Consider the following 5,306-nt stretch of genomic DNA (forward strand, 5'->3'; position numbering starts at 1 on the left):
ATTTGCGAAGTAATGCGAAATGTGTGCTTTCCACGAAATGAACACTTTTTCGCGAAATAACCGTGAAATATCATCAAATTAAGTACAAAACACGCAAAAACCGGCAATCGAGGTTGTGCGCGCAAACTGTCGATTTGTAACGAAACGTTTACCTAAAGTTTCCTACCACTTGCAGCTGAAGAACGTTTTATCTTCGATCACATCAGGAAGACGCGCCAAATTGGGATTTCCCATGCACATAATCTCAGTTCGAAAACTTCGCTCCCTGTCTAGCTGCATTCCTTTCTTCCCCCGAATGTCTACTCAACTTCCAGTTTCATTGAACTTGCTAGCTAGCTGTAGCAGCGATAAGATTAGTCTGTTCCCGCACATCAAGGGAAACAATGGTGTCATTTGTGTTCAGTCATGAATTATTTTTTTTCATCATGTGATTTTCAACATGTGTTTGGGTATGTGCAGTAGTGATTATTTTATTTGTTGGACAGCAAGGATATCCTTTAAATACATACAATGAATAAATCGCTTGAGATAAGCAATTTAGAAATGAAGTGATTTTGTGTTGATGTTTTCTTTTTGGTTGTGTATGTATACAGTATGTGTACAGTATATAAAAATGAAGTAGTTTATCAATTGTAGAGTGGAAATGAAAACCGGGCTAAGTGCCAAACTGGAATTCCGAGAAAACGAAGAAAAACTGTTGAACTGTTTCATTCCACAGCCGCTGGAACGCATTCTACTGGCTACATTGTGCACTACGAACAATACACAATTCAGATAGAACACTGCACAGCATATTGGGCTCGGCACATAGCACACTTTTTGAATCAGAACTGAAAGTTTGATGATTTGCCACTTAGCCCGGATTTCATTTCCACTCTACAATTTATGGCTCTTTTGTATGTTGTTTTCTCTCATAATGAAAAAGTGTGTGCCAATATTTTTTTCCACCGCTGGTTTATACCGCTGATCTATCATTTTATTTACCATACATTTGCCTTCCTATATATATATACACTGGTGTGCAAAACCTAAGGACGAAAGTAAGTTTCGCATGCTGTGTCAGTTACAAGCGGCATAGATCGGTGAAACTTGAACCATACATACAAAGTAATGTTACAGTATGATACAGGAAAGAACAGAGAAAAACACGTGATGATCAGAACAGAAAATGACATTTTTACGCATAGACCGGAAATTACACGGAAGGCACTGCGACTCATGATGGCCCCGTGACATTACAGAAGTAATGAAATGGTCCTTAGAAGGGTGTGTGATCACCACGGACAGCGATGCATGCTCTGCAACGTGCTCCCATGCTGCTCACAAGATTGGTAATGAATTCTTGTGGTATAGTAGTCCATGCCTCCACCAGCGCTGTTGTCAACTGTTGGATGGTTGTTGGTGCATATGGACGTGCTGCAAGACGTCTCCCCATTGCATCCCACACGTGCTCGATGGGATTCAAGTCGGGGGAACGGGCAGGCCAGTCCATACGCCGAATATCCTCTCGTTCCAAGAGCTCCGCCACTTGCGCTGTTCTATGCGGTCGCGCATTATCATCCATAAAGATGAATTTGGGGCCGACTGCACCTCTGAAAAGACGCACGTGGGGAAGGAGAACAGTGTCGCAATAACGTTGACCGGTGACTGGACCGCGTTCAAAAATTTGGAGGTCGGTACGCGCATGCAACATTATGCCTCCCCACACAAGAACACCTGCACCACCAAAACGATCATGCTCGACAATGTTCCTAGGTTCATTGCGTGTTCCCACCACTCGCCAGACGAGTGTACGTCCAGAATCACTACTCGAACTGAATCTGCTCTCGTCTGAGAAGAGAACGCGACCCCACTCCTCCTCAGTCCAGTCCTGATGTTCTTGGCACCACCGCAAACGGTGCCGCCGATGCGCGGGTGTCAACGGAACACAACGTAATGGCCGTTGGGCAAAGAGACCACACCCATGCAGTCGACGTGTCACTGTGCATCGTGAGATTGGACAAATCGCGGTCCTGTTAAATGTGTTTGCAATTCCACCCGCTGTTTGACGTTGGTCCCTGCGTGCCTGTTGCACAATGTAGCGGTCGTCCGCTGCTGTAGTTGACCGTGGTCGACCACCACCTCTTCTTTGCACGGCAGTGCCTGTGGTTCGGAACGCTCTCCATGCACGTGAAACAATGCTGTGGGCAATCCCAAACTCCTGGGCCACACTCGTCACACTTCGTCCTTCTTCCAGTTTCCCGATGATTCTTCCCCGTGTGAACGCATCCAAATGTTGTCTCCGGGCCATGTTGTTGTGAGTAACACCACCACAATGCACCTTAACAGCCCTCTGACTGACACACACTGTCTCGTCCCATTCATTCAACTGCTTCGTGTTGTTGGAGCTGACTCATTCGGCGCAATGGTCACGCTGGCATCATGCCATTTAACTTCTTGGTCCCTGTGCATGTGTAGTCAACCTCTGGCAACATACTGCCGGGCTTTCATTCATTTGCACCGACTAAGAAATATTTTATGTTACTTTATCTATCTCGTCCTTAGGTTTTGCACACCAGTGTATATATATATATAAGTCTTCATGAAATGTTAAAAGAGTCCATAAAGTTTAGCTTCCTGCTGTTAGGTAAACTATCGCATACATTTGTCAATGTTGCCAGGCTATTATAGAGTAATAAGATCCTATGGGATATTTTCCTAATTCAGCTGCTCAAGGTATAGGACATTTACATTTTTCTTCAAATTCGTCATGGACGCTGAACACAAACCTAAAATGTATGACATATCGGGGAAATAGAGGAAGTTTGGGAACTCTGTACATAACCCATTTATTTTTTCAACTTAAACTGAAATACTTCCAGCAGAAAAACGAGTGCAGATGTAATAACTCCAAGAACGAGTAAAACAAACGCTCCACTCAAACTCAATATTGTGTGTTTTACTAAATTACGAGAGTTTTCAGTTCTATACAGCAACTCCTCTGTGGCACGACCCTCCCACAATTCTATAAATCCTGATTCCACAATTCGTGCAAAAATTTCATTGAAAAAATCTCGCAAGAAAAATCCCTTTCGAAGGAACATCATGGCATGGAATGTCAGTACTATTTCCCTACATATATGAACATTTGGACCCATTTCTCGAAAGACACCATGGATGAGATTCTTCATTGCAATCTGATCCAGAGAGAATGCAAAGTTTCGTTTGAAGGACACTCTGTCAAGTGACCCTGAAATGTCTAACGTGAATTCCCAGTTTTCGTGGATGTACTTGTCAATGTAATCTGTTGAACTCTCGAAGAAGTCTCGAATGTTCTGAGGACCTCCAAACGCTATCCCAGACTCAAGAAGTTCTTTGAAAGTGTTGACGTCTGGATAATGGGTAGGTGCCGTTAAATAACTAGCAAGTGCACCCACGTAAGCTGAGGAGAGAACGAAGCTTACTAGTATATACATACTATAGTACATTCGGAGTATAGTGGAATGTGGCAACATAGGCACAGACACACCGATAAGGGATGATAAGGTGTAGATCCATGAGAAACTTGAACTTTGTAGTAAAGTTTCTCCACTAGGTAGATGCAGCACTTTCAGTACATGGAAGAACGTATGTGAGACAAGTACGATACATCCAAGAAGAATCCAAATTGTGGAGTTAAATGGAAGAATGATGTTCATCCATGGTGGTAATATTGTTGCTCTAGGAACTGCAAATATTATGTGCTGTACAGTGATGTAAACTGTCCTGTCCAAATACGGGATGTACTCTGGGTTATCGAAGTAGTTGGCAAATCCCACATCAGCACGGTTGTACACAAGGTCTCCGAGAATACCTATGAAGGTTCCATTGTTCAACATTCGACCCCATTTCTTGTCGTCAGTCGGAGGATTTGCTTGAATTGAGAAGTTTAAATAGCCTGCCGTCATGGTGAAGATTGAACCTTCGATTCCTGTAACTTTTTCCGGAGAAACTAGTATAACATGAGGAGGAAACGTGAATGTTGAAGCTCTTATGGAGCATGCGAACATATTACGAGTCTTCTGTGGATAGAGGTCTCTCTTATACCTAAACTCACCACTACCCCATTCATCCACAATGACTTCGTGAATTCTATCCCCGCAGGAACTTGCTGAAAAGGGAAAGTACGTGATTACACATAATGGAAACATGTCCTCTTGTGCAATATGTGAACCAGATAAAACAATAACGTTCAATACGTCGTGTGCGAAAAATTGACTAAACATTGATCTAATCTTCTCAACTGCACTAAATCCGTATAACACCACAAGAAACCTCGCACTAGGATTCCAGACATTTGTATTCTGCAAAATATCCACTACTCTTGTAACACTTTCAGCACGATTCACCAATAACAAGAAACCATCAGCATTCTCCATACTAGATGTGAGTTTATAATCTAGTTGCTCGTTGAAAGTAAAAATAGATTGATTTAATTCGCAAGGAAACCGTCTGTGATTAGTATATTCCTTGCTTATCGCATCAAAGACTGCTAGGAAACTGCACGTTTGAAAATATGTCTCTATAATCTTGTACATTGCATTGGAAAAGAGATCGTATGGTATGGATGACTGTTCTATATATTCTGGAATTTCCATCGTAGTGGCTTGAAGCTATCACCAGCAGCAATTAATCGTTGGTAGTTTTCCTTTAAAATGATAGAGAGAGAACGAGCTTAACATTTGAAAGTTTTACTTGCTTGTGCTCAATATTTCTACAAATATAAAATAATCATAGTTGAAAGTTTAGCGGTAAACACAGCGATGAACATGATTTAAAATATTTTCAACTACAAAAGAAAATCAAGTTAGCAGCAATGTGGGTTCTTCTCAATCTGGAAAAAACCGAATGGCTTGTTCTAGTCACGTGACCGTCTTAGATGGTCTTGGTTGACCACGCATTCGTAAATCATTTTTCCATTGAAACTGAACTAAAGTGACGTTAAATTACTAAATATAATCAGAATCAAATTGTTATTTAACCTAGAACAATTGATTTATGATTTTCTGTACAGATAGACTTATGCATTTACGGTCAGTAATATATATGTTTTTACTGAGCACACCCCATCTAGGAAAATTTGTGTAAGCATCACCTACCTGTCTCATTGTTTCCATGTTGAACCAAGCAAGCTCCCCCCCCCCGGCCACACACAAAACACACACACACACACACACACACACCCACACACACACACACACATCCAAACACCTAATCCCAAGCGGAAGGAAAGACCCTTCAGCTAGGAATTTCCACTTCGAGCAATATCATCAGTGGCAGCTATTTTG

The 5,306-nt window shown here is 41.9% G+C and overlaps 1 protein-coding gene across 1 annotated transcript; it reads right to left on the bottom strand.

Annotated features, from left to right (window-relative positions):
- Positions 1–2,828: 2,828 nt before the first annotated feature.
- LOC145996291 (glutamate receptor ionotropic, delta-2-like) lies at positions 2,829–3,926 on the bottom strand. Its single transcript, XM_083132721.1, has one exon. It carries the CDS (start codon positions 3,924–3,926, stop codon positions 2,829–2,831), a length of 1,098 nt encoding a protein of 365 aa, XP_082988847.1.
- Between the last annotated feature and the right edge of the window lie 1,380 nt (positions 3,927–5,306).

Source organism: Lepisma saccharinum, chromosome 12, assembly GCF_977018435.1.
Source record: "Lepisma saccharinum chromosome 12, izLepSacc3.1, whole genome shotgun sequence".
Classification (NCBI taxonomy): domain Eukaryota; kingdom Metazoa; phylum Arthropoda; class Insecta; order Zygentoma; family Lepismatidae; genus Lepisma; species Lepisma saccharinum.

Excerpts from the sequence above, each read along its gene's own strand:
- LOC145996291 (XM_083132721.1), bottom strand. The coding sequence starts at position 3,926 with ATGACGGCAGGCTATTTAAACTTCTCAATTCAAGCAAATCCTCCGACT.